General features: G+C 61.6%; 3 protein-coding genes across 8 annotated transcripts; 2 read left to right on the plus strand and 1 right to left on the minus strand.

Moving 5' to 3' along the window:
• Window positions 1–1,556: 1,556 nt before the first annotated feature.
• LOC101671863 (melanoma-associated antigen 8-like) lies at window positions 1,557–10,799 on the plus strand. The gene is made up of 3 exons (XM_045068086.1): window positions 1,557–1,664; window positions 6,733–6,796; window positions 9,529–10,799. Exon 3 carries the CDS (start codon window positions 9,591–9,593, stop codon window positions 10,665–10,667), a length of 1,077 nt encoding a protein of 358 aa, XP_044924021.1. The 5' UTR covers window positions 1,557–1,664; window positions 6,733–6,796; window positions 9,529–9,590; the 3' UTR covers window positions 10,668–10,799.
• Window positions 10,800–16,361: 5,562 nt separating this feature from the next.
• LOC123388470 (heat shock transcription factor, X-linked member 3-like) lies at window positions 16,362–18,575 on the plus strand. Its single transcript, XM_045068085.1, has 2 exons — window positions 16,362–17,391; window positions 17,979–18,575. The coding sequence occupies exons 1-2, from the start codon at window positions 16,906–16,908 to the stop codon at window positions 18,573–18,575; spliced, it is 1,083 nt and encodes a 360-aa protein (XP_044924020.1). The 5' UTR covers window positions 16,362–16,905.
• Window positions 18,576–19,247: 672 nt separating this feature from the next.
• On the minus strand, window positions 19,248–24,962 carry EOLA1 (endothelium and lymphocyte associated ASCH domain 1). Of its 6 annotated transcripts, none has more exons than XM_045068088.1 (5): window positions 24,883–24,962; window positions 23,644–23,707; window positions 21,319–21,461; window positions 20,916–21,203; window positions 19,248–20,060 (listed from the first exon to the last, which is right to left on the minus strand). In XM_045068088.1, exons 4-5 carry the CDS (start codon window positions 21,166–21,168, stop codon window positions 19,837–19,839), a joined length of 477 nt encoding a protein of 158 aa, XP_044924023.1. In that variant the 5' UTR covers window positions 21,169–21,203; window positions 21,319–21,461; window positions 23,644–23,707; window positions 24,883–24,962; the 3' UTR covers window positions 19,248–19,836. The 6 variants fall into 6 exon arrangements, with proteins under 6 accessions (XP_044924023.1, XP_044924022.1, XP_044924024.1 ...); XM_045068087.1 differs by lacking the exon at window positions 24,883–24,962 and adding an exon at window positions 24,678–24,726; XM_045068089.1 differs by lacking the exon at window positions 24,883–24,962 and adding an exon at window positions 24,490–24,671.
• Window positions 24,963–25,884: the final 922 nt, after the last annotated feature.

The raw sequence follows: 25,884 nt of genomic DNA on the forward strand, positions 1-25,884 counted from the left end.
TATTATGGGAGACTCCGTAGGTGTGCGGCAGTGGATCAGTGGGAAATCGGTGTACTTTCCTCTCTGTCTCTGTGCACCTAAATGTGTCCTACAAAATGGAAACTCCTTTATTTTTTTAAAATTTTTTAAAAAGATCTTATTTATTTATTTGATATAGAGAGGGAGAGAGACCACAAGTAGGCAGAGAGGCAGGCAGAGAGAGGAGGGAAGTGGGCTCCCTGCTCAGCAGAGAGCCCGAGGCGGGGCTGGATCCCAGGACCCTGAGATCATGACCTACGCTGAAGGCAGAGGCTTAACCCACTGGGGCCACACAGGCGCCCCACAAATGTAAGTCCTTTAAAAGACATACAATGTGAACAGCAATACCTGAACAAGAGAATCGGAGAAAGCTTTAAGGTGACGCTTCGGAGTGCCGTCGGGCCGGGGACGTGGGGAGTAGCAGGGATGTCAGGAGGGAAGATAGACTGCATGGATGCCAATGAAAGCATGGGTAGTGGGAACGATTTTCTACTTCTGCCCCCGCTTCCTTCACAAATCTGATGCAGGACCGCAGAGGATACGTGCCAGCAGCTCTGGGCAAGTATCAGGACAGCAGAGAAAACGGCATTGACAGAGGCAGATGCGTCTGGATTCTGGGCTTTAGCTTAGGAGGTGAGGACAGCCTTTTCAAAAAAGTGCTGGAGGAGGATATCAAGACTAGACCAGAAACAGATGTGAGTATCAAAACAAATGACATATAGGATGAGAAGTTAGTCTTTCATAAAAGACATATACACACAGTCTACACGTATATACCTACATACCTATAAAAATGCATCTATAGCAAGAACATAGGTGCATACATGTCCGTCGATGTCCATACATATGTGATATATACATGCATGTAGACCTAAACACATACAACGTACACCCAGCCTATATACACATATGAAGTACACACACCGGGTAGAGGCGGACACTGTGTTTCTTAGGATGAACGAGCACGACCAAGGAAAACTCACTGCAGCGGACCCCGAAACAGGGGATAACCCTAAACACCCTGGGACCGAACCCCAAACCTCTGCAGCTGCTCAGCCTCGTCAGTAGATTCAATGTTTTTATAAAATCTTCAGACTGTTCCTGAAGTCTGGCGGCTGGCGAAGGGACCCCTTGGAAGGAGCGCTTCTCCTCCGACCCTGCCTCCCGGTCACGGGCACTGCGGGTCCACATCAGGCATCTGTCCCGTGACGGCGTGTGTCCCACAAGGGGAGAGGAGGGCCTCCTGGGTGAGGGCCGAGGGGTCCCACGTCCCAGCGCACTGTGTCCCTGCCCGCAGCCCTGAGACACCCCGGGCCCCGGGAGCAGGTGCGGCACGAGCCCCGCCAACCATCCCGCTGGGGCTCAGGTCTGCGGTCAGCGGCGGCCCAGTGTTGCCAGAGGGCAGGCGAGGCGCCCAGGGAGGACCGAGGGACCCTCCTCCCCGCTCCCCTGCTCCCGCCTTGCCCACGCGGGACCCATCGCCGCGGAGGTGCTGTCAGCCCTAGGGGACCCCTTCCTCTGGGGTCCGGATGTGACGAGCGCCGACTTCCGCCTCCGAGGCCTGAGAGAGGCGAGGCCCTGTGTGCGGGAAGCCGGAGTCCGGTTGGCTGAGGGAAGGAGCCCAGGCCCGGCAGCCAGGCGTGCAGGTAGACCCTGCCCCGACGGTGCCCCGAGTGGGGGTCGTGGGGGGACCCCCGGGATCCAGGGGGCCATGGCGGCAGCCCCGAGAGACCCCGGGCCGGGGGGCAGCGCCGTCCGGCGGAGCCCTTCCCGCCGGGGCCAGGGCAGGGGACACGGGTCCCCAGAAGGACGGGCCCAGGCCCCCCTGGAGCGGGGTGTCGGCACCTGAGGGAGATCGGGGCGGCCCCGAGGGCTGCAGCCCCACCGCAGCCCAGCCGCGGACCGACCCTGGGGGCCCCGGGGGAGGGTGGCCACAGGGGGCGTCGGCTGACAGGGGCCTCGGGGGTCCGAGGGGGCTGGGGACCTTGGTCGGAGGGCGAGGATGCCGGGTCAGGAAGGCCGCGGCCCAGGGAGGCCCTGGGGCGTCAGGGGGGATGGGGTCGTGCCCGAGCGGGGGCAGGACCGAGGGAGTAGTTGGGAGCCCAGGACAGAGGGGTCGAAACTGAGGTCGGCCCCAGGACCAGTCCGGGCAGGCCCCGGGCGGGATGGGGGACACGTGGCCAGGGTGTGGGGACTGGCGCGTCCGGGTCTCGGAGACACTGTGGGCCTTGGCAGAAGGAGCGGGGCCTCCCTCAGTGGGGTAGGGGGCGGGCGCAGGTCGTGCTTTGTTTCATGGGTGAGGAGGGTGTAGGAGGACTGAGGGAGCCTGGACCCCAGCCCAGAGTCAGTCAGGGAAGGTCCGTGGTGGGGGATGGGAGCACGTGTCGAGTCCGGACTTCCGCATCCGGGTCTCTCGGGGATAAAGCGCCTGATGTAAGGAGCCGATCTCAGGGCGTCAGAGGGGAGGGCTCAGCCTCGAATGGGATTCAAGGTATGAACCCTGAGGCAGGACAGAGGGGATCTCACAGCATTCGGGCCCTAGTGTCTGTCTGGAAAGGCACCTGAGGGGGATGGGGACTTGTAGCCTCTGGGGTGGGACTGGTGCATCCGGGTCTCAGAGACACTGGGGGCCTTGGCAGAAGGAGTGGGGCCTCCCTCAGTGGGGTAGAGGGGCGGGAGAAGGCCTTGCTGAGTTTTATGGTGAGGATGTAGGAGGATTGAGGGACCCAGGGCCCCAGCCCAGAGTCAGTCAGGGAAGGTCCGTGGTGGGGGATGGGAGCACGTGGCGAGTCCGGACTTCCGCATCCGGGTCTCTCGGGGATAAAGCGCCTGATGTAAGGAGCCAATCTCAGGGCGTCAGAGGGGAGGGCTCAGACGCGGATGGGATTCAAGGTATGAACCCTGAGGGAGGCCAGAGGGGACCTCTCCCACATCGGCTCCCAAGGCCATTCCGGGAAGTCCGCCCTGGAGTGATGGGACAAGTGGTCAGGTGGCCTGACTGGGGCTTCGGGGCCTCCGGAGATACTCGGAGCCTTGGTGGAAGGAGCAGGGCCTCCCTCAGGCGGGCAGAGGGGCAGGCGCAGGTCATACTGGGCTTCGTGGTGAGGGTGCAGAGGGAGGACTGAGGGATCCAGGGCCCCAGCTCAGAGTCAGGCAGGGAAGGTCCGTGGTGGGGGATGGGAGCACGTGGCGAGTCCGGACTTCCGCATCCGGGTCTTTTGGGGATAAAGCGCCTGGTGTAAGGACCTGACTGACCTCAGGTCGTCACAGGGAGGGCTAAGCCGCGAATGGGATTCAAGGTATGAAGCCTGAGGCAGGAGAGGGGGGACCTCAGAGCATTTGGGCCCCAGGGTCAGTTTAGAAAGGCATCTGGCAGGATGGGGTCTCCTATGCTCTAGGGTGGGACTCGAGCCTCAGGGTTTCTCTAGGGACTGGGGACCTTGGCAGAAGGAAAAGGGCCTCCCTCGGGTGGGCAGAGGGGAGGGCACCGGTCCTGCTGGGCTTTACAGTGAGCAACCCAGAGTCAGGCAGGGAAGGTCCGTGGTGGGGGATGGGAGCACGTGGCGAGTCCCGGACTTCCGCATCCGGGTCTCTCGGGGATAAAGCGCCTGGTGTAAGGAGCCGATCTCAGGGCATCCGAGGGGAGGCTCAGGCGCGAATGTGATTCAAGGTATGAAGCCTGAGGGAGGCCAGAGGGGACCTCTCCCACGTCGGCACCCTAGGCCATTCCTGGAAGTCCCCCCGGGGGGGATGGGATAAGTGGTCCGGTGGCCTGACTGGGGCCTCGGGGCCTCCGGAGAGACTCGGAGCCTGGGTGGAAGGAGCAGGGCCTCCCTCAGGCGGGCAGAGGGGCGGGCGCAGGTCATACTGGGCTTCTCCGTGAGGGTACAGCGGGATGACTGAGGGCCCCAGGACCCCAGCTCAGAGTCAGTCAGGGAAGGTCCGTGGTGGGGGATGGGAGCACGTGGCGAGTCCGGACTTCCGCATCCGGGTCTCTCGGGGATAAAGCGCCTGGCGTAAGGAGCCGATCTCAGGGCGTCAGAGGGGAGGGCTCAGGCGCGAATGTGTTTCAAGGTATGAACCGTGAGGCGGGACAGGGGGGACCTCACAGCATTGGGTTCCCAGGGTCAGTTTAGAAAGGCATCTGGGCGGGATGGGGTCTCGTATGCTCTAGGGCGGGACTCGCCTATCCGGGTTTCTCTAGTGACTGGGGACCTCTGCAGAAGGAAGAGGGCCTCCTTCGGGTGGGCAGAGGGGAGGGCACAGGTCATGCTGGGCTTCATGCTGGGCTTCACGTTGGACTCTGGACCCCAGCCCAGAGTCGCTCCGGGAAGGTCCTTATGGGGGATGGGAAGACATGGCGAATCGGGAATTCTGCCTCCGGGTCTCTGAGAGACTGAGGGCCTGATGGTCGGAGCAGGGCCACCCTCAGGTGGGCAGAGGGCTTGGTCCCGGCGAGTCTGGGAGGAAAGAGCAGGCATGAAACATGAGGCATGACCGAGGACACTCTGGCAGAAGCCCCCCCTCTGATGTCAGTCTAGGGAGGCCCCCCTGGGCGGGGCGGGGACTCAAGCCCAGTGGGGTCGGATTCCCCCATCCTGGTCACTGGAAAGATTGGGGGCCTTGGTGGAAGGAGAAGGGCCTCGGTCAGGTGGGCAGAGAGGGCCCAGGCAGTAACCCGAGTCAAGGTATGAACTCTGAGGAGGACAGAGGACGCCTCACAGGGGTTGGGCCATAGTGTCAGTCCAGGAGGATCCCTGGAGGGCATGGGACTGCATAGCGAGACCAGACTTCAGATTCCGGGTCTCAGAGGGTCAGGAGGCCTAGTGTAAGGAGCAGGGGATTCAGTTCAGCAGGGGGAGGGCCCGGGTTCTGTCAGGATTCAAGGTGAGCACTACGAGAGAGGACCGAGGGTCCCCAGACCCAGTACAGAATCAGTCCTGGGAGGCCCCTAAGCAGGAGGAGGTAAGTGGCATGTCCAGAATTCCACATCCGGGTCTCAGAGAGGCTTGGGGTTGGGGTGAGAGGCACAGCCTGAGGTCAGCAGCAGGGAAGGCTCAGACCCTGCTGGAGTCACGGTGAGGACCCTCAGGGAGAAGTGAGGGGACCCTGGACCCCAGAACAGAGTCATTGAGGGAGGCCCTTGAGCCAGCTGTCTGCCCGAGTCGCACCCCCACATTTGGCCGTGGATCTCAGGGATGTGCGGGGAGGTCAGAGAGGAAAGGACTGCGGACAGCGGAGGGCATGGCCCCAGGTCCTGCTGGAGTCCAGAAGGGAGGCAGGCTGAGAGTTGAGGTCCTTAGAGCCTAAAACAGAAGGTGATTTTGTTGCCCTTGGGCCTTCTTAGATGTCCCCCAAAGTGGGGGGGAATAGCTAAAGTGTTTCCTGATTTTTAAAGTGTTTCACCCAGGTTCTGGGGGACGGGAGAGCCTTGGTCTGAAGAATGTGGCCTCAGATCAGCAGGGTGGGGAGCCCCAAGACCCCGAGGGAGGACTGAGCAGACCCCTACCCAGACATAGGGGTTCCAAATGAATGGGTGCCCGGAGGGTCAGTCCTGCGAGGCAAGGCCGGGTGTCGAGAAAAATGAGGATCCTGGTTTCCCCTCTGGGTCTCAGTGGGATGGGGAACTGGGCCTGCAAGGTGCCTCCTGGAGTTAGGAGAAGGGATACTTCCAGGTCCTGCTGAAAGGAAACATGAGCCCTTTGAGGACAGAGCGTGGACTCCCGCCCCCCAGGACAGAGGGGCCAGCCCCCAATCTCAGCTCTCTATGAATGGGGTGCGGTACAGGGGGGTGGGCGTGGAGTGCTGCCTCCTCACTCTCCTCTGGGAGCTCAAAGGGAGGCGAGGGCCATGCTGGGAGAGGTCGGAGTCGGGTCATCTGAGGAAGCCCACCTGGGAGACACACAGGAGGCCCTGGTCCCGGCAAGAGTCAATGTGGGGGCCCCCCCGAGGCAGGAGCGAGGGCTCCCAATCCACACCCTTGGGACGAGGAGGGGATGGCCCAGAAATCTGGCCAGCTCTACCTGACCGCCCTGAGAACCCGGGCTGGGCCTGTCGGCTGAGCCCCTCTTTGTCCCCAGATCCCTGGGCTCTGGGAGGGGAGGGTCTGTGCCTGAGGGTCTGGACTCAGGTCAGTGGAGGAGGGAGGATCCCCAGGGGCCAGGCCTGCCCTCACACTTCTGTCAGCCATGGGGAGATGGGGGGACAGTGGGGAGACGGGGCATCGGTGGGCAGACTGAGTTCTCCTCGCTTTTTTCCTTCCGGCTTTTCTCCATGAGATGAGGGCCTCGACACCAGGAAGGTGGCCTCCAGTGAACACCGGGAGTTTTCCCAGCCTTCCTGGGGTTCAGGTATAGACAAAGAAGCAGACCCATCCCACATAGATGGCACCCCCACATTTGGCCATCCCTGGAGATCCGTGACGAGCCCTGTAGACCTGATGCAGGCCGGTCCAGATGTGACCCCCTCGCTTTCCTTCCGTGGAGGCTCGGGGCCGCATGGTCTTGCTGGGACCCTTTGGCCTCTGGGCCAAGGGGGCGTGGGGCTTAGGTCCTGGCAGGGGGGAAGAAGTCTCCTGAGAGGCCAAGGAGGGGGACGGCCCAGCCTGGACGGGTGGCAGACTCAGGAGTCCAGCCCAGCCCTCCGGTGTGCCCTGGGCCCCGGGGCTGTGCTCTAAGTGTGTCCTCTGAGGTGCCTCTTCGTTTTCTCCTCCAGGGGCTTCTAAAACAGGGCGTCGAGGTCTGGGTCTGAGGCAGGATTCCGTGAGGTCACAGCGCAGGTGAGTGCCAGTGGTCAAGGTGTGGTACTTGCTCCGAACCTGGAGCCAGGGCCTTGCCCATCCCACACCTGAGGGGACCCTGGATACCCACAGCCCTTTGTCAGCTCTGGGATGTCCGGTCTCTGCTGGCTGGGCTGAACCCCATGAGCCGACCACATGTGTCTTCAGGTCCTGAGGGCTGGGCTCTGCAGGGCGTATCCTCTGGGTGAGAAGAGGAGGAGGCAGCCCTAGTGGAATCAGTAGGTGCTCCTTGAGGACGCTGAGGGGGTTCCCCGCCCAGGCCGAGTGCGCCCCACTGTCTCGACCTGCGCGGCCTCAAAGAGCACAGGCAGGAGAGGCTGCACGTGGAGCACCCCTCGTCCTGCTCAGGGCTGAGAGATTCTGTTCAGGGTGCTGAATTTGGGGCCACAGAGGGAGCCCTACATGGTCAGCAGAGAAGGGAGTTCAATGAATGGCCAGGACTCAAAAAGGGGCCTTTGGGAGGCTGGAGGGTATGAAGGTTACCCCACATGAAAAGAGAAGGGGCCTTAGGGAGTGCAGCTTCCTTGTTCTCAGCAGGGCCCTCTGCCAGGGAGCACGTAGCAGGGACAGCTGGATGTGGCACGGCCCCACCTGTGTCCCACGGTTGGGGCTGGGGGATGTCAGGGACGTGAGGCCCTTGGTCTGTGGGAAAGGTCAGGGCAGCGGAGAGGGAGGATCCCTGGGACACCCAGGGCAGTAATGTGAGGACCCCGAAGGAGGACGGCCCTTCCCCCCACCCCCATTTCAGGGAAGAAAAAAGGACAGCACAGAGTCCAGCTCGGCCTTGCTGTCGGTCCTGGAAGGAGCAGTGAGCGTGTGGCGCTACGCGGCATGCTCACGTGTCCCATGGGCAGGAAGGTGGGGAGGTCCTCCGGGAGGGTGAGGTCCTGGGCTGAGAGGCACAAGGCCTCTAACTCAGGATGGGGCTGGGAGAGGAAGGGCAGGTCCCGGCAGGAGGAAAGAGTAACCTCCTCGGAGATTGAGGGAATCCCCACCGCGGGACAGGGCACCGGGCCCCCCTTTAGCCCCGGGCGGTGGCCTGTGGGTGGTATACGTGCATTTTGGAACCAGCGGTGGCACGGAGGGGGTTCCCTGTGACAGCGAACCTCGTACACCCACAAAGAGTCCAGGAATTCAGCACAGCGGCGACACTGTCCATCTGGAGACATCTTCAGAGTCCACAGAGCAGGAGCTCAGGCCTACAAGAGTGTCCCACCCTTCAGGGGTCACTGGGCAAACCCCGGGTTGCTCTGGGCACTTGGGACCAAGGGGCTCTAAGGCACAGGCTCCGGGAGCCCGTCCTCCACTTCCCTACATGGGCTGGAGCAGCTCCAGGCGCTCAGGCACACAAGCCCCTCACTGGACCCGTGGCTGACCGTACAAGGCCGTAGCTCAGGAACACCGGCCCCGAGAGCCGCGAGGCCACAGGCGGTGGGCAGGCGTGCGCGCACAGTGTCCATCCCTCTGGGTGCGCCTCTCCCCCTGCATCTCCATGTCCCCATCTGAAATCTCTCTAGCCTGTTCCTCTGGGGTTTCATGGAGGCTCCCACACTCAGTCTCCGGCCCCCTTAGCCGTCCCCCATGGTCAGGGGTTCCGGGGACCGAAAGCTGCCACCCTCCAGTCACCTGGCGGGTTCTCCTGGCAACCAGGCCCCCGCCTCGGTGCTGCCCAGAGTCACCTGGTGGACCTAACAAAAGTCACCTTCCTCACGCTCGACACTTAGGGATTATGAGGGCCGGAGAGTAGAGAGCCAGGAAGTGCGGACAAAGAGCAAGTCTTCGTCTGCTTGTGTATCACAATGTCCAAGGTGCCTTTTCCGGCTCTCGGGGGCTCTCACGGAGGTGAGGACCATGCTCTGAGAGGACACCATCTGGTCATCTGGGGAAGCCCAACTGGGTGTCAGGAGTCCCAGGTGAGGACCCTGAGGCAAGAGAGAGTGGACCCCGATTGCCAGAACAAGGAGGGAACCCCAGAGAACCCTGGGCTGCCCCTACTGTCAGCTCTGGGAACTCTGGGCATGGCTGGTGGGAAAAAGTGGGGGGGCCGAGCCCCCCCTTCTTACTCTCAGATCCCTGCTCTCAGGGAGTCACGGGCCTTGGTCTGATGGTCTGGACTCAGGTCAGCTGAGGCAGGATCCCGGGCCCTGGCAGGAGTCAAGGACCCAGCAGCCTCCCCTTCCCAGGGAGCTAGGAGGCCCCGGGGTGGGTGCGGTCAGATGTGGACACGCTCACTTGCTTCTGTTTGGTCTCGGGGCTCTGTGGTCTTGTTCTGAGACTGGGGCTTCAGGCCAGCAGAGGGCTGGGCCCAGGCCCTGCCAGCGCAAAGGTAAGTCCCCTGAGGGAGCAGGGACCGCCACCCTCTGGAAGTGGGGACCTCGCAGCATCAGACCCGCTCTCCTATCTGCCCTGGGGGCCCTGTATTCTCAGTCTGCACCCTGAGGGGCCTCCCCCTTCCCCCCAACAGGGGACTCGGGAGCTGGGAGGTGAAGCCCTGGGTCTGAGGAGCAGAGGGGAGAGAGAGAGAGAGAGAGAGAGGCAGAGGAGACCGTGGACTTCCCTCCTTCCGTTTTGAAGGGGACGGGCTGCCCAGGAGGAGAGACCTGTGCGAGGCCCGAGAGGGCCAGTACGGGGAGGACCCGGAGTCCCCTTTGTCAAGGCTGCTGAGGGCCCCTTCCTGAGCTGAGGCCCTTCACACCCCCCCTCTCTCCCAGGCCCTTGGGTCGCTTCGCCCACTCCTGCCCACACCGGGGGCTGCTGCCAGACACAAGTCATCATGCCTGTGGGCAGGAGGAATGAGCTCCGGAAATTGGAGGAGGCTCCTCAGGACCCTAGAGAGGCCCAGCGCCTGGCGGATGCGGAGCTGTATGAGGCTTCGGGGTTCGAGGAGGCCCTGTCTCTCTCGTCCTCCCCCTCCTCCCCCTCCTCCTCCCCCTCCTCCTCCTCCAGTTTCTCCTCCTTCTTCTCCTCTTGTTCCTCCCACTTATCCGTCTCTTCCTCCTCCTCTTCCTCCTCTTACTTTGTCCTGTTCCCTAATACCCCGGAGGAGGAGTCCGCTGCTGGAGGCTCGAGTCCTCCCCAGAGCCCTCAGAGGGCCTTCCCCGCCCCCAGTGCCATGGAGGCCTCTCCCTGGAGCCTGTCTGAAGATAGCTCCAGCTCCGCGATGGAGGAGGGGTCTGGCACTGGGGGGGAGCCAGGGGTGGCCGAGCCCGTGCTCCACGCTGCACTCCACGTGAGGGCGGTCAGCCTGGTGGGGTTCCTGCTCCAAAAGTTTCGCACCAAGCAGCCGACCAGCCAGGCGGAGATGCTGGCGATCGTCGGCGAGGATGAGCAGGACGCCTTCCCCGGGATCCTGGGCCAGGCGTCCGAGTGCATGCGGCTGGTGTTCGGCGTGGAGGTGAAGGAAGTGGACCCCAGCGAGCACTCCTACGTCCTGGTCACCGTCCTGGGCCTCACCTGCGATGCGATGCTGAGCGGTGAGCAGGGCCTGCCCAAGACCGGCCTCCTGGTGGTGCTCCTGGGGGTGATCCTCCTGGAGGGCGACCGTGCCCCCGAGGAGGTGGTGTGGGAAGCGCTGGGGGTCATGGGGGTGTATGCCGGCGAGGAGCACATCATCTTTGGGGAGCCCCGGGAGCTCCTGACCAACGTCTGGGTGCAGGAAGGGTACCTGGAGTACCAGCAGGTGCCCGGCGGTGACCCTGCCCGCTACGAGTTCCTGTGGGGTCCCAGGGCCCACATGGAAACCAGCAGGGTGCAGGTGCTGGAGTATTTGCTGCGGGTCTATCCCGGGCTGCCGGTTTCCTCCCTGGTCCCCTCTGAAGAGGCTGTGAGCCACGAGGAAGAGGGGGCCTGAGCCCCAGGGGCGGCTGTGGTGCGGTCCGGGCTCTGGCGGGGTGGGCAGATTGTCCTGCAGGGTGCCGGGCACGAAGTGAGGCTGTTTCTTGGTTCTTCCCTGTTTCTGTGTGTGTGTGTGTGTGTGTGTGTGTGTGTGTGTGGGTGTGTGCGCCTGTGGGTGTAGAGAGATCCCTGGCATTCTAAGTGCAGGGTCAGAGAGGGTTGGGGGGAATATGCAGTGCAAAGAGCCTCCTTTGGGGGGTGCGGGGGGGCGGTTCCCTGTGATGCCTCCCAAGTTCAGAGCTCGGTGTCCCTGGCGAAGCTCTCCAGTAGGGTTCCTTGCTGTAGGAGGTTTCATCTGATTCAGCGGCTGAGTGAGTGAGTGACATCCCCCAACAGCGTTTGTCCTTACCCAGTTCAAGAGTTATGAATTTGTCAGTTTTGTCATTTCCTGGAAACCGGCGGAGCCGCTGTTTCCTTGTTTGGGCTCCTGTTCAAAATCACAACACGTTTGGAGGGATGGAATGAAAAGTCGAAAGAAAGGAGGAGCGAATTGATGGGGTGGGGCCAGGAAATAGAGAAATAAAAGGAAAGTTTGTTTGTTTTTGCTTCTGATGCCTTTCTGTCTATCATTGTGTAAATGCCAGAGGCACACATGCGCGGGCTCCTGCCCTGGCTTGCTTCTTCCAGAATGGAGGAGAAATGTTCTCTCTGCACAGAAGGAGCCCTGCTGGCTGGCTCCTTGATTGCCAGACATGCACTGAGCTCTGCTTTCTGGAAGGCCCTGTGGTTGAGCAGGGAGGACACTAGGAGAAGCAGGACGCTTCGCAGCCACAGAAGTCTGTGTTGTCGAGCAGCCCCAGTCCTAGTGGGAAGCTGGGGAGGGGCTGCCCTGAGAGCTGCAGAAGAAGTGGAGAACGGAAGGCGGGGTGCAGCTCTCGCGGTGAGCACCGCAGTAGAAATGCCATGAGCCCAGGTGGCTGGGGCGTCTGGTCCCCAGGATTACTTCTGGTCCCAGGTGATGGCCAGTTAGCTGTGCTGTGACCGTGCTCCTGCATGGAGAAGGGGTGGTGCCTTCGGTGTGGGGGCAAGTCTGGAATGGAGAATTGCTCTGAGAATACACACTGGATCCTGGAGCAGCCCGAGCACTCTCTTGTGACAGGAAGGAAGCGTGTTTGCTGCCTTCCACCTGCATCAGAAATTTTGAGCACAAGAAAGAGTTTTGTGGCCTTTCCGACGTTGGATCTGTGGAGAAATCGGAACCCTTGTACACTCTTATGGGAATGGAACCTGGTAACAGCTGCTGTGGGAAAGCATGGGGCAGGGCCACAAAAAAGCAGACATGGAAATTTCTGTATGGGGCAGCAGCATCCCAATTCTGAGTGTGCAGTCAAGGACTTGAAAGCTGGGACTCAAAACTCCTTTGTGGGCCCGTGGTCACACTAGCGGGATTCAGAGAGTGTGGAACGTAGGCGTGATACCGTGATTCATGAGGAAGATATAGGGTTGGTCATTCAATGACCACAGTACACGTCTCGTTTCTATTTGGTCTTGGTCCTGAGCCCTGACTCTGAGTTCCTCAAACCCTCATAATTCCAAAGTGTGGGGAGTGAAGAAGGTGACTTTTGTTAGGTCCAGAGGTAACTCTGGGCAACACCTACGTGGGTGCCTGGTTGCCAGGAGAACGGGCCAGGTGACTGGAGGGTGGCAGCTTTCGGTCCCCGGACCCCCTGACCGCGGGGGAGGGCTGAGGGGGCTGGAGATTGAGTGAGGATGGGAGGAGCGTCCGTGAAACCCCAGAGGGACAGGCTCAAGAGATTCCAGGTTGGGACATGGGACATGAGACATGGGACACATAAGACATGAAGATGCAGGGGGATAGGCGCACCCAGAGGGATGGACACTGTGCGCGCACCCCTGCCCACCACCTGTGGCCTCCGCAGCTCTCGGGTCGGGGTGTTCCTGGGCTATGGCCTTGTACGGTCAGCCGGGGGTCCAGTGAGGGGCTTGTGTGCCTGAGCGCCTGGAGCTGCTCCAGCCCATGTGGGGGAAGCGGAGGACGGGCTCCGGGAGCCTGTGCCCTTAGAGCCCCTTGGTCCCAAGCGCCCAGAGCAACCCAGGGCTTGGGACTGGTAGCAGTGGGGCTGGACCCCCTGGTGGGCAGGAGCCTTGACCCTGTGGGATGTTGTTGGTGGTCTCCGGGTGGAGAATGGTAGAAGTGAGGTGACTTGTGGTTGTGCTGCTGGAGGTTCCCCTCTCCCGCTTGCCTCCTCCCACGCAGCACCCTCCCCCCCACCCTGGCCCTGTCACACTGCTGTCTGTCTGCTCCCAGGCTCCGAGGTGGGTTTGAAAACTGTGCGCCCTGTGGCAGCTCTGGGGGCAGCACAGGAGCATCTCTCGGGAGGGCACAAGGCTTCCAGGAGCACGGAGCACTTCTGGAACCCCAGGATCACAGAGCCCTACCTCCGCCCCACATGTCCTGGGTGTGGGGCTTGCCTTTCTTCCTGATATGCAAATCAGTGTGTCGTTCAGCGATCAAAACTGCGTTGTTTCCCTCACCCCCTCTTCTCTCCCAGGCCTTTTTGTCTGGAGGCTCCTGTGTGGCGGGTACACAAAAGCATTTTCACAAACCAGCACCGTCATAGAAGGGAACCAGAAAGACTCGTCACTGTCGAGGGGGTGGTGGTGGGGATGACGTGCTGAATTTCCGACGGCTTTGGCCAGGGGGTGTACATCGCTTTCTCCCGTGAGGGGGAGAGGAAAGAGCAAAGCCTTTCCCGGGAAGGCTGACCGAACACCCTCACGGCCTGGTGGGTACAGCTGGGGGAAGCGGGAGGGACTCGGGCAAGCAGCGTTTGTCGCAGACTGCAAGCAGCCCGGCTAGGCCTGCCGATGAGGCCAAGGCAGAGTGGGCTGTGTTGGATCAGGGCAGGCGCGTGTGGAGGCCTCCCGAGTTAGGAGGGCACTCACTGGTCTGTGTCCGGGATGCCGCGCCCACAGGCAGCAATGCCTCGGTTGCAGGAGAGAACGGGCCTCTATCCTGAACATCTGGGAGGGACCCTCACGGTCTGCGACCGCACCCAAGATACTTGGACAGATCTGGGCCTCGCAGAGGGCTGTCCCACATGTGCAAGGATCCCCAGCGCTCAAGATCTGTCCCTGGCGCTTAGCTTGCTGTCCTCTCAGCACAGCTGACGCGGAGGCTGCACAGGGCCGCCCCCCGTGCACGCGTTCAGGTTCGGCTCGGCGTTCCAGCCAGCCCGCGAGGCTTTGTGAGTCCCGGGTCTGACAGAGTCAGTGGCTTTCCTGTGCCAAGTCAAGGCATGGCTCGAGCAGAGGCCTTTTTTGCTTCGCCATCCTTAGAGACCCCCTAGCTGACAGCTAGAAACCCTGCACCTCATCTTGGATCCACAGCGGCTGCTAAGGTTTTGAGACCTGGGATCTCCCAGGAGCTCAGGAGCAAATTGCAGTCCGCTCTGGTGAAATCCACTGCCTAGGGACCCGTGCACCAAAGGACCTGTTTGGCTCATTTCGGGAACACAGCCTGAACCCTGCTTTTCCAGTCTCTACAAGTCTGTCTCTCCGCAGGCTGCCTCTCCCTCCCACACGGGCCTCCCTGTCCAGAGGCTCCAGGAAGCATTGGGAGATGGGTTTTGTTTCCAGGCATCAGAGTTCACAGCAGAGAGAGACCAGTGGAGTGACTTAAACACCACGAGTCCCAGTGGGAGAAGGTCCTTGAGGGAGAGGAGTCTGATACTGCAGAAAAGGAAGCCAGTGGAAATCTTTTTGGGGGAGAGTCCGGGCCCCCGTGTATACAGCAAGGGAGGACGGCTGGGAAACCAAGCTTGGACGTGGGTCCTTTTTTTTTTTTTTTTTTTTTTTAAATATTTTATTTATTTATTTGACACAGAGAGAGATCACAAGTAGGCACAGAGGCAGGCAGAGACACAGGGGTAAGCAGACTCCTTGCTGAGCAGAGAGCCCGATGCGGGGCTCGATCCTGGAACCCCGAGATCATGACCTGAGCCGAAGGCAGAGGGCTTAAACCCACTGAGCCACCCAGGCGCCCCAACGTGTGGGTCCTTTAGAAAGGCATGTTTTACACCATGGCCCCGTGGATATGCTTCCCAGTGTCCCCTGAGCCTTGGACGAGGACAGAAATGTGACAGCACCAGAGCAGACAGCTTCCTTTGCTGCTTGTCCCCACCGGGGACCGGTGGCTTCGTGGCTTCAGGGCAGGCAGAAGGGACCGGCTCCTCTTCCTCAGGTGAAAGCTGGGCTTGACTCCACCTTCCACGGCCTCGGCTGGGCCTTTCCCGACACCTTCCCGAGGGACTGTGGTCCAGAGTAAACGGCCCCCGGACACCAGGGAGTGATGGGCACGGCCACTGTGAGGCAGGTGTCCTCCCCGAGGGCTCCTCCTGCCCTCTTAAAAAGGCACAGCTTTTTTCCAGCTGCTGCTGGGGGGGAACACAGAACTTTTGGGAACCAGGTTCACATGATGGTCACTGCTGTCTTCCAGGACCTCCTTCCTTGTCTGGATGGGGAGACGGGAGCTCCTCAACTGGGGACTGTGTGGGAGCTGGCCTGGCCATGGGAGCCCCAGGAGAGGGGCCCTAAGGGCGCCCAGGCCCCGGAGGAAGGCCTTCTGGAGGCCGCCGCCCTGGAGCAGGAACAAAGGAGGGGGCAGCATGGCACCAGAGTGAAGACTAAGAACAGAGCTGTCCCGGGGGCTAGAGAACACAAAATGCCCCGAGCGACCGTCCCCTCCTCTCGTCTGTGGTGAAGAGGACCTTCCATTTAGGTTTGGTCCCCACCCCACACCCAGACTCTCCTCTGTTTTCAGATAGTGTGTATTGGCTTCCTCTGGTCACGCCTAGCTAAACAAGTCTCGAAATTTTCCTTGGGAGGGAGGCTGTTTAGAGCAGGCCCTTTGACAAGCAACCCCAGCGCGCCAACACCATCACTCGGTGGCTCGGTCGTCCGGGTAACGACGAGGTAGGAGAGGAACGCCGGGGTCGGGTGGGGGCGGGCTCGGGGCAAGGGGAGCAGGCCTGGCATGGGGAGTGGGCCCGTGAAATGCTTCGTTTCAAACTGAACAGAATGTACGCTGAACCCCAAAGTCAAGTCATCAAAAGGGGGAAGTGCCAAAGGAGATCTAGCTGGGAAGCGGGAGGCCAGAAATCCGGGAGAGCTCGAGCCCCAGCACTCTGCTGAGGAAAAGCGATTGGGCCTTCGAGGCGGCCTCCAGGGAGGCTGCGTCCACCTGTCTGTGCTAGGAGCTCTGCCACGGGCGAACACAAGTGTCCCCAACGTGGGAGAGTTTCTACAGGGAACAAATGGGAACAAGGGACAATCCCATCATGATCTGGAGAGGGACGAGGTCTGGGGACAAGCAGAGCTCGACAAGACACCCTCAAGCAGGGTGGAGGCAGTGGCCGTTCACAGACAGCACTGGTGCTGTGGGTACCAGTGTGTCTGAGGCGCTGCGGGTGACGCGGAGCTTGAGGAACAAGAGGGACGCGCTCGCCCTGCCGAGCTCAGCCCTACTCTGGCAACACTGGATCCAGGGGTGAGAAAAAAGGACTCTTTGCTCAGGCGCATCTGAGCAGGACCAACTAACCAACAGAAGCAGATGGAAGAGACCAAAGCGGGAATTGCGGGGGGGGGGGCAGGCAGAAGAGGGGGGCTACCAACTGAGACCAGGCCAGCTAGACCGCTAGGGACTGCCGTCTTCTGAGAGATACAGTCCCCCAAGGGCCCATCTGACTGGGACAGATTTGGTGGTAGTCAAGCCAGGACTAACCAGGGCCTGGCCCTTGAGCTAAGCCGAGAGGCCAACAACAGGTCTCCCCCCGTCCTCGGGGAGTGGGAGTGGACCTGGAATCATGGCTTCTCTACCCATCCAGCGCCTGGCCCCGGCAAACAGTGTGCCTGGCTGTAGCCAGGAGCCTTTCTGGAGAACTCAAACCATGCTTCTGTATACTCGTAGAAAAGAGAGAAGCTGGGGGCCTGTACCCGTCCCGCCCCCACACTTGGCCAGGGTTCCCTCTCCAGACCAGCTCGGAGCCACCTTTGTGACATCACATGACAGATAAAGAGGGCGATGACCCGGGCACCCGGTTGCCCCACTACGCAATTCTAGAATTTTGTGAACAGTATATATTGGGCATCCTGTCTTGGCTGGAGGCATTTCTGACTCAAGAGTCTAGCAAGACGGCCTCAGGGTGAAAATGCTCTTGATCTAGACTAGCTCCATGGCTAGTCAGAGTAACGACGACATATACCAAGTCATGCTGGCTCCTCCCGGTGATGGGGAGTCGGCAGGAGAGGTCCCGTCGAGTTCCTCCCTGCACCTCAACTTGGATTCCCAGAATTTGGAGAGGCGCGAGGGTCCAGCCGTGAGCCGAGATCCAGGCCCCCAAGACAACCCACCGCCACCGGCCCCAAACCGCGGTGCCTACAACGTGGGAGAAAACATTTTCGGGCTCTCCTTCCCAAGAAGGCTCTGGAGGATCGTGGAGGACACCACCTTCACGTCCGTGTGCTGGAATGACGACGGCGACACTGTGATCATCGATGAAGACCTTTTCCAGAGGGAGATTCTCCACCGCAGGGGCCCAGAGAGAATCTTTGAAACTGACAGCTTGAAGGGGTTCATCCGCCTAATGAACCTGTACGGGTTCAGCAAAATACGCCCAAACAACCCTTCGGTTCGTGCCCCAGGGAACAGGAAAATGATGGTAAAGTAGAAAGTTCTTGGTTTCCCATGTTTTCTGTCCTGACACTTTCCTAGTAGACCCAGATGAACAATCTCATGAAAGGGTTTCATTTCTTATTAATATTTCAATTAATGTATTTCTCTATGCCTAAACAGAGGCCAGGGAACGTCACACAGGTATGTGAACACCTTAACCTATGCACTCTGGGTCGTTCGTGAGCTCAGGGTCTAGGGCATAGTGAAGCTCACAGGCAGCTGCTTTTCTCCCTAGTAGAACTGGACCATTAAGACTGCCCTGGGCTGGGTGAGGGCAGGGAGTAGCTGTGGTGGTGGTGGGGGGGGGGGATTAGATGGGGCGCGAGTGGGGGTGGCAGTGGCGGCAGCGATGGTGGTGGTGGTGGGGACAGTGGTGGTGGTGGGGGTAGAAGGGGCGAGAGTGGTGGTGGCAGTGGTGGGGGCGGTGGTTGCGGCGATGCTCGCGGTGGTCGGGGTGGGGGCAGTGATGGCAGTAGGGACAGCCGTGGCCGTGGTGGTGGTGGCGACGGCGGGGGCAGCAGGGGACACGGCTCTTTCCTTCCAGAATGTCTAAAATGATGAATCTCATTTCAGCTCTACCGCAACTCCAGCTTTCAGCGAGACAGGCCAGGGCTGCTGGAGAATATTCAGAGAAAAAGTAATCTGAGAACTGTCACCGGGTGGCCAGGGAGCGGCACAACACCGTCAAAGAGAAAGAAGCCCGTGGTACCTACAAGACGGTCCCCACGAATCCATCACAAGGAATCCACCAAGGAGGACAAGGCAGCCCCCAAAGAAGGCCCAAATGTTCCGGGACCCAGTGGCACCGGGTCCTTTACCTTCTCTGGTATCTGGTCCCTGAGCAGTGCGGCGGGGTATGACACGGAGAATCCTGCCTCCGGGGAGCAGGGCGGCCCGTGTGGGGAGGGCACCTCCAGGAATGACACAGTTGCGCCCCCCACTACCACCGGAAGGGAGGGCGCAGGGGAGCTGCCCACCGCCCCCGCACCCTACCCAGATTACGGGTCAGTGATGTCGCTGTACAACACCTGCTATTCCATCCTGCTGGCTGCCCTTTCAGTCATGTCCCCAGACGAGGTCCCCAGTGAGAACGAGAACGAGGAGGAGGAGGGCTCCTCAGATTACAGGTGTGCCCTCTGTGAACATTTCAAGGACAATCCAGGTCCTTAAGCTCACAGGCCACTGGTGACAAGTAAAAATCACTACTGTATAACCGTGAATCTGTTTTTGGCTTTAATAAAGAAAAGCAAAACTCGGCAGGAGTAAATAAACAATCAAACGACAACGGCGAGTCTGTGTTCTTTTCAACTTGTGATACTACACACGCCTCATCGGATCACCCTGGGGAGGCTAGGAATCCTGGCCCGGGACAGGTTTTGGTGCCGGTGGGTCCCCTTTTCTCTGAAGCAGCAGCACTATCACACACACAGCCCAGGAGCTGGCCACGAGTGTTGAGGAAGGCCCAGGAAGATCTGGCCCAGAGCCTTGCAGGCCGGTCAGGAGAAGACAGCAGGCCTCACCCCTGACCTTGGTGGTGTCCCCTTACAGCATTCATGTAGTCTGAAACAGGAGGGCCTTTCCTCATGGGTCCCCTCGTGATGCCGGCAAGTTTCTGATCAGCAGCCGAGCGCGAGTGCCAGAGGCCTTCCAAAGAGGCCCACCTCAGAGCAGGGACAAGGGATGCCGTTAGGCTAGCTCAGAAGAGACAGACCTTTCCAGTCAATGGCCGGAGGGGGGCAAGGGTGGCCCGGCATCCCCAGAGAGAACACCTACTAGAAACTCTGCAGGGAACACAAAAAGCAACAACAAAAGGTTCGCCACAAAAGAACCACCACCACTCAATCACTTTCCCATCAGGGCTGTATTTAGGGTCCGCTTGCACACGACGTAGCCGTGCCATGTGCGGAACACGCATACTTCCTGGGCCAAGGGTCGCTTTTACAACAGAGCAACAGTCATCTGAGAGGACAGGCGGGTGCTTTGTTTCTCAGTCCGATGTCCTTGTCACCGTGAAGGGGGCTGACGTGGCTGGCCACTCCTGGGCCTGCCTTCCACAACAGTCCCTGGATGCTGTTCAAGCCCTCGCTGACTTTTGACCAGAAACGAGAAGGGGGGAGCCACTAACTAGTTCTCTTAAAACCGATTTCTTGGTACAATCCAAATTAGTTGAGGTGCAAAGGCCTTTATGGCAGCTTGCCCTTTCTCCTGAAGGTCAGGGTCCTTGAGGCTGTCGAGGAGCCCAGAGGGGCAGCTCCCAAAGGAAAGTCCGGCTGAGCTGTCCCCGCACGGGAGTGCGGAGATCGGGGTCCACGAACAGCACGCAGCCATAGCGGCCTCCGCAGCGGGGCCAAGCCAGACCACGCTGCTGTCGCCGACTGACGCTCAGCTCCCGGGGCAGGACGCAGCGCTCCTCCCTAAGCCTGCCCTCTCCTCAGGCCTCCCGCCCCGAGGGGATCAGGTGCTCTGGGATGTCTACCTGGAAGATGTCCTTTCCGCCTTTCCTGGGGATGGGCTCCAGCAACCACCTGGGGTTCGAAAGCACAGTGAGGTACTTCTGCTTCAGGCCGCTCAGGACAGCTTGCTTTTCCAGTTCCACGACCTCCTCCGGAGCTAAGTCTTCTGGGCACAGCAAAGTTTCCCCAACGTCAATAAGCCCTATGCGCAAAGAGAAGCACACGGTGGTTTTTCCTCCCGAAACCGAGGCCCCCCTGTTGCAGAACACAGCTATCGATCGCTCCAAGCACCAGAGACTAAGGGAGTCTCACCGAGGGGACACGGGATATGCTGGGCCCCTCTGATGGAGCATTTGCAACATGGCCAGACTCTGTTCAGGGAATTCTGGGTGAGGCCGAGGGAGGGAGAGAAAGGAAGTGGAGGGCCTTGTCCTCAATGACCACACCCAACTATCGGGCAGGTCCCTGCCCAACCTGCTTAGGGCAGCAGGCAGAGATCAGAAGGGCTCCCGACGCCAGGAGGAAGAGTCCGTCAGGTCCCCAAGCACTTCGGCAGGTGGCAGGTGCAGCCGTGGGACCCGACCCCTCCAGGGAACTTATCCAGGATGCAGGGACCATGGGGGCGGGGCATCGCCCGCAAAGCCAGGCAACAGCCTGAGTCTGGAGGCTACCCCAAACCGCCTCCCAGGGTCTCTGCCACGTGTATGTGCGTGCACACACAGACACACGTGCTCGAGCACAAATACAGGGGTGTACACATATACGCCCGCAGGCAAATGCCATGTGGAGTCTGGGAACCTGTCCCTGCCTCCAAGATCAAGAACGGAACCGAGGCCCAGAGTGGATGCAGGCTTCCCCCGAGGTGGTGGGTCCCCGGCGACCCCCCAGCCCCCGAGCCCAGGGTCCCCGGCTGTCCCTCTGAAGGGTGTGTTGCTTAAAGAAACCACGGCCCAGGCACCCAGCAGTTCTAAAGAAAACAAGCCACCCAACCCGGAGCCAGACGCTGGGGGGCAGCCCTCGGAGATGTCCCAGCAGCCTCTGGACTCCGGTCACTTGCCTGCTATCACTCCGCGGCCATACTTCTCCCCTTCCCGAAGCAAGGCCTGAATCTGAGCGGGGCTCATGCCAAGCCTCTCGGCCAGCAGCTTCCTCCAAGCCCCGTCTTCCCAGTCCCTGTGGGCAATGTGGATGGCGATGGTGCGGTTCCGGTGGCCGCTCAGCAGAGGCCGCCAACGCGTCTCCACGGTCTTGACCCCATTTAAGACAAAACCCGCATAAGGCTGCCGGAAGGAGAGGCAGCCGAACTTCATCTCCCTACAGCTCCAGCTCCGGGGCCTCACCTGGCCTGCGGAAACACGGAACCACGCACGTCAAGGAGCCTCACGCCCGGCGCTCCCCGCTCATGACGCGGGCAAGACCTCTCCCCAGCGTCCCACGGGTCACCCTGAGACCCCGCCCACCTGGTGGGGGAGCAGAGAGCCTTGGCTCCTTCCTTCTACCACTACACGGTCAGCTGACGGGCCCAAAGGAAGGGGCCGGGGCTCACGACGACCTGTCCATCAGACGGAGTCCCTGGCGAGCTCGCGCAGGAGGGCGGAGACGGCTAGACACAGGCAGGGCCAGGACAGCATGTGGTCAGTGCCACCACAGAGGCCACTGAGCCCCAGGAGAGCACACATGGGGAGGCCCCTGGGTTTGCCACACCTGTGTGGCCCCCACCACAAGGACAAAGACTCCCCCCAACCCGCCCCCTCCTCAGCCCACACAGGCCTCCGCCTCCTGAGGCCTTCGAATCTCCACACGGCAGAGGTCCCCAGGACGCTAGTCTACACTCGCAGCCTCTGCCCCTTCGCCGTGTGCCACCCCCCACGTTCCAGGAACACACGGGCCACCCCAGGCACCAGGGACCCGCCTCGTGCCCTCTTTCTGTCCTCATCTAAGTCGCGGCCCGACAGCCCGGTGCCCTTAACCACCCCTCCCTCCCTTCTTCTCAGACTGGCACACTGCAGGCTCGCCCGCTCCGTCCCCCTCCGCACGGGCCACTCCCGCTTCGTCTCCACCTTCCAGAGCCAGCAGCCTCAGGTCCCCAACCACCGCCCGCCCTCAAATCCACTTCCGTTCCCCCTCTGCAAGGGGTTTCACCATCAATGCGTCGTTCCAGTCCCCCGACCCAGCAGCTGCCCGGGCTCCCCTTCCTGCCCCGGGCCCTCACATCACCCGGGCGCCGCTCCCCCAACCTCCTCAGAGCCTGACCCCTCTCCATCGTCGCCACGGCCACCATCCTAGTCCAAGTCTCCCCAGGTCCCGCTGCCCTCTCGGGCGGGTCTCCCGATCATCCTCGGACTCGCCGTGGGCGCGCAGCACGCTAGCGTCTGCACCGTGGCCAGAGCGGTTCTGGTACAGGAGTGATCCATCCTGTCACTCCCCTGACAGAACCTCCGAGGGGCCGCCTGTCCCATCCAGGACAGATCCACACCTGTCACCCGGGCCTCAAGGCCCCACGTGATCTTCACCCCCACCCCCTGCTATCTGCTCCCTTCTCCCCTCTACTCACCACCCTGCAGCCACCAAGGCCTTCCTTCCATCCGGGGCGCAGGCCCAGAGCATCCCTCCCTCAGGGCCTTTATCCGTCCTTATCTCCTTATCGGTTGCATCACGTCCCCGCCCAGCCCAATTCGCAGGTCCGAAGCCTCAATCCCCAGTCCCTCAGAACGTAACCTTCCAGTAACCTTCCGTAGAAAGAAAAGGTCTTTACAGACCCTTTGAGTTCAAATGAGCTCAGCTCGGCAGACCCTCACCCAGGATGACTGGTGTCCTTGTAAAAGGGTGAAGTTCAGGGACAGGCATGTGAAGAGGCAGGCAGCGATCCACCAGCTAGGGGAGGCCACAGATGGCCAGGAAACCAACAGAAGCTGCGGGGGAGGGACGGAACATGTGCTCCCCCGGCTCTCGGAAGAGGTGAATATAGCTGACGCCTAGAGCTCAGACTTCCAGCTCCCAGAAACGGGAGACCATTCCTTTCTGCTCTTTAAGCCACCCAGTCTGTGGGAGTCTGCTCCCACCACCGTGGCAAACTAATTCAGAGGTAGGAGTAAGCTCCGTCCCGGACATCTCCGCAGGGCGCACAGTGCTTTCTCCACCCGGGGCACGTCCGGCATGTTCCTCCATGCCTGGACATCGTCATCTGTCATCTTTTGCACTGCCTGTGTGGCCTCCCGTTGTGGGCTGTCCCTCCATCTGCTGACTCTTCCCTTACTGATGGAGACTCCCAGGCTGCTGCATACTTTCTGCCACTACAGAGGACGTCACAACAGACGCTCGCGGGCAGAGGACCTGTTTAGAAGGCGGCCGGGGTCACGGCATGCGCACCTGAGATGCTGATGTACAGGCCGGCAGATCACCTTCCCCAAAGGCTCCCTCCCCTGTGTACGCCCCGCCAACCACGGGCAAGGGTTCCCCGTCCTCCCTCCTCCACTGCCGGCCCTGAGCATCGTTACCCTGTTCCAGTCCGGCCAACCCGACGGGTGACAGAGGGTCGCCCTGTTCATTGGGTCCGGATCAGTCACGAGGGAGGCTGGATGTCCCCCTGTGGCCTGGCCCTTTCTCTTTCTTCTACGAGGGTCGATAACCGGACTGCGGGTTTGCCTCGTGTCTGCCATTCAGTTTCTTGGCCAACCCTTTTGTCATCGGGGCCACAAAACCACAAGGAGGACGGACCAGTGTGGACGGAGCCCCTCGAGGGATGGAACTGTAAGGGTGCCCTCCTGCCCCACCCCGCAGAGTACCTGCTTCGTGGTCTGAGCAGGAAACGCTGTTCCACTCGTCTGGGCTTCGTCACCTGCACAAGGACTGGGGTGGGTGGCGGGGAGAAGACAAAGTCATTAGGTAGAAAAGGACAACGTTGGCGGATGTGCCAGAACAGGTTTTCTGCTCAGCAGCGTTGGGGGACCCCTGGGACTCAGGAGGGCCCCCGGCATGGGAAACACCTCCCTCAAGGTTTGGTTCTGCTCATCACGTTGACGCCCCAGCCAGCAGCAGCAGAGAAGATCCTCTCCTGGAAGCGGATCGTGTCCTTCCAGCCTAGCAGACCCCTTATCCGACAGGAGACAGATGACCCCCCCACCTCCCACTGTCTCAGGGGAAAGATCTGGGGACCCCACAATCCCGTTCCCCTCCATAAAATCCTGAGTCGGCCCCTGCGGGAGGAGTGCCACAGGCAACCAGCTGAACACCGCACAGCTGCACAGCCGGGGGACCTCAGGTAGGTCACAGCCCAGGGCCCAGGGGACGCAGGGAGGGACACAGTGAGGGAGGGCATGCTCCTGCTTCCACGCGCACAGGCCCGTCGCTGCTCCGGGCACTTCGAAGGATGGCGGGCGTTGTGACAGTGGCGGGAGGAGGGGACAGGGAAGGGTGGCCTGGGCAGCTCTGTGCATGCTCCCAGACCCGCCCGCCCCGGCCCGGGAAACCCCAGCCCAGAGGTCCCGTCCCGCGGAGGGCCGAGCAGGCCTCAGCGGCACCGGCTTCCCGGCCCCCTTGCCGGCGGGCGGGCCCGGGCACGGAGGCGCGGGCACCCTCGGCTGGCCCGGCTGCGGCCACTGGGCGGGATCGGCCGCTTCCGAGGGACCCACCGACGCTACCAGCGCCAGGACCACCGGCGCCCACGCGCCGGCGAGACGACGCTGGCCGGGGAGGGAGGACAGAGTGCTCCGCCCGCATCGTGGCTCTCGGGCCATCGCCGCGGCCCCCCTGAGGCCATCGGAGCGGCCCGGCCCCGGGGACCGCGGACAGGCTCGCTCAGGCGCCGGCGGCCCCTCACCTGACAGGCTCGCTCAGGTGCCGGCGCCCCTTCTCTGCGGCGTGTGTGCGCAGGCTCGAACCCACGTACGCACACGGAGGGGCCGAGTAGGCCCGTGCGCAAGCGCGGAGGCCCGCAGCCAAGCCGTTACGTACACACGCACTCACGTGCGCACGCACAGAGCCGCGCCCGCCCCGGCCGCTAGGAGACGGGTTTTTGGACTCACCGCGCCGCGACTCGCCGGGCACGCTCCCGCTCGGTGGGGAGGTAGGCGCCGACGGCTGGAGCGGAACCGGAAGTGAGAAAAGAAATGGGGGGCGCGCGGCGAGAAGGGGCGGGGCGGGCGCTCTGGGGACGGGCCCGCGGGGGCGGGGCTACGGGAGGCGGGGCTGGGGGAGGGTTTCGGGCGGGCGGCCTGTGGGAAGGAGTTGGGGGGAGGAGCTGTGAGGCAGGTTTTCGGGGAGTAGCTGGGGCGCCCCTGCAAGAAGAGTGGGCTCCGGCTGTGAGAAAGAGCTGGGGGGGAGCTAGAACTGAGCTTGGGGGGGATTTGGCGGAGGAGGAGCTGTGCGAAGAGTAGGGTGGGCCTGAGGACGGGTAGCCAGCGGAGGTGCCGGGGGGGGGGTCTGGGGAGCGCTGGGGAAGCGGAGCGTGGGGAGGCGGCAGAGGAGAAGCTGGGGGACCACCGGGGATGGAGACCTGGGGAGTAGCGGGGCGGAGCTGAGTGGAGGAGCTGGAGAGGGGCGGGTGGAGCTGAGGAAAGTGGGAAGGCTGAGCTGGGGTGCAGCGGGATTACGTTGGGGAGGTGGAATTGGACGTGGAGCCTTGGGAGGAGTTGGGGGACCACTGTGGGTGAGGACCTGCGGAGTTGTAGGGCAGGGAGGGGGACCCCGGAAAGGCGAAAGGGGGGAGGAGTGGGGGGGGGCGTGGCTGGTGGACCGCGCGGAGGAAGAGCTGCGGTCGAGCGGGTGAGCTGGGAAGGGGCAGGGAGGGACTGGCGGACAGGTTTGTGAAGGAGCGGCCAAAGGGGTCTGGGGATGGGCGAAACCTGCGAGGAGGAGCTGTGGAGGGGCCGGGCGGGGTTCCGGCGGAGCAGAGCGGTGTCGGAGAAAGCTGGGAGGAGGAGTTGGGGACGAGCGGGGCAGGGCTGGTGGGTAGCTTCGAGGAGCAGGCTGGGGCTGGGGAGGGGTAGCGCCAGTTGCGGGATCGCTGGGAGGAGGAGCTGGGGCAG

The sequence above is a fragment of the Mustela putorius genome, unplaced genomic scaffold, assembly GCF_011764305.1.
Source record: "Mustela putorius furo isolate JIRA1106 unplaced genomic scaffold, ASM1176430v1.1 tig00003899_pilon_pilon_pilon, whole genome shotgun sequence".
NCBI lineage: Eukaryota > Metazoa > Chordata > Mammalia > Carnivora > Mustelidae > Mustela > Mustela putorius.

Bases quoted from the DNA above. Each gene is read 5' to 3' on its own strand.
- LOC101671863 (XM_045068086.1), top strand. From the start codon at position 9,591: ATGCCTGTGGGCAGGAGGAATGAGCTCCGGAAATTGGAGGAGGCTCCT.
- LOC123388470 (XM_045068085.1), top strand. From the start codon at position 16,906: ATGGCTAGTCAGAGTAACGACGACATATACCAAGTCATGCTGGCTCCT. The intron at 17,392-17,978 runs GTAAAGTAGAAA...ATCTCATTTCAG, and splicing joins CAGGGAACAGGAAAATGATG to CTCTACCGCAACTCCAGCTT.
- EOLA1 (XM_045068091.1), bottom strand. From the start codon at position 21,168: ATGAAGTTCGGCTGCCTCTCCTTCCGGCAGCCTTATGCGGGTTTTGTC. The intron at 20,061-20,915 runs GCAAGTGACCGG...CTTTGCGCATAG, and splicing joins TGGCCGCGGAGTGATAGCAG to GGCTTATTGACGTTGGGGAA.